Source organism: Capsella rubella, unplaced genomic scaffold, assembly GCF_000375325.1.
Source record: "Capsella rubella cultivar Monte Gargano unplaced genomic scaffold, Caprub1_0 scaffold_43, whole genome shotgun sequence".
In the NCBI taxonomy this organism is placed as follows: Eukaryota; Viridiplantae; Streptophyta; class Magnoliopsida; order Brassicales; family Brassicaceae; genus Capsella; species Capsella rubella.
The window spans coordinates 16,520-16,958 of NW_006238883.1; the positions used below are offsets into that span (position 1 = coordinate 16,520).

The 439-nt window shown below is 41.2% G+C and overlaps 1 protein-coding gene across 1 annotated transcript in view; it reads right to left on the bottom strand.

Annotated features, from left to right (window-relative positions):
• Positions 1–132, bottom strand: part of LOC17874361 (phosphoribosylaminoimidazole-succinocarboxamide synthase, chloroplastic) — a 2,202-nt gene extending 2,070 nt beyond the window's left edge. Inside the window, exon 1 of the mRNA XM_006279197.2 lies at positions 1–132. This exon is cut by the window's left edge and continues 207 nt beyond it. Coding sequence (XP_006279259.2) covers positions 1–132 — 132 coding nt within the window.
• Between the last annotated feature and the right edge of the window lie 307 nt (positions 133–439).

The window sequence follows — 439 nt, forward strand, 5'->3', positions numbered from 1 at the left end:
GTATTTCTTGAACTCCGGTAATGTTCTCAGGAACGAGACTGACGCAAAAGCTGGGGTTTTTACAGACACTGTCCTAGTAACGCTCCGGGGTGTTCTCAAAGAATTTAGAGTTGACCTCACACACTGAGCCATACCAGAAACCAGCACTTAACCCCCTACACCAGAAGCACCAAAAAACTTCAAATTGGTATACGATTTCGAACCTATAGCCGCCACAAGTGAAAATTAAGAAGATATGAAGGATTCTAAACGGAACCTAAGAAGTCAGGATTATAATCCAAATAGACTAAGGAAGAAGAGCAGACTCTAGTAACCACAGCTAATACAAACCCCGTGAAAATATGAGAATCGAACATGTGTTAAAGGAAGAAAGCCAAACCTTTTATCAAAACAAGCTAAAGCCGAAGCGCGACGGAATAAGTTCTGATAAACAGAGAGT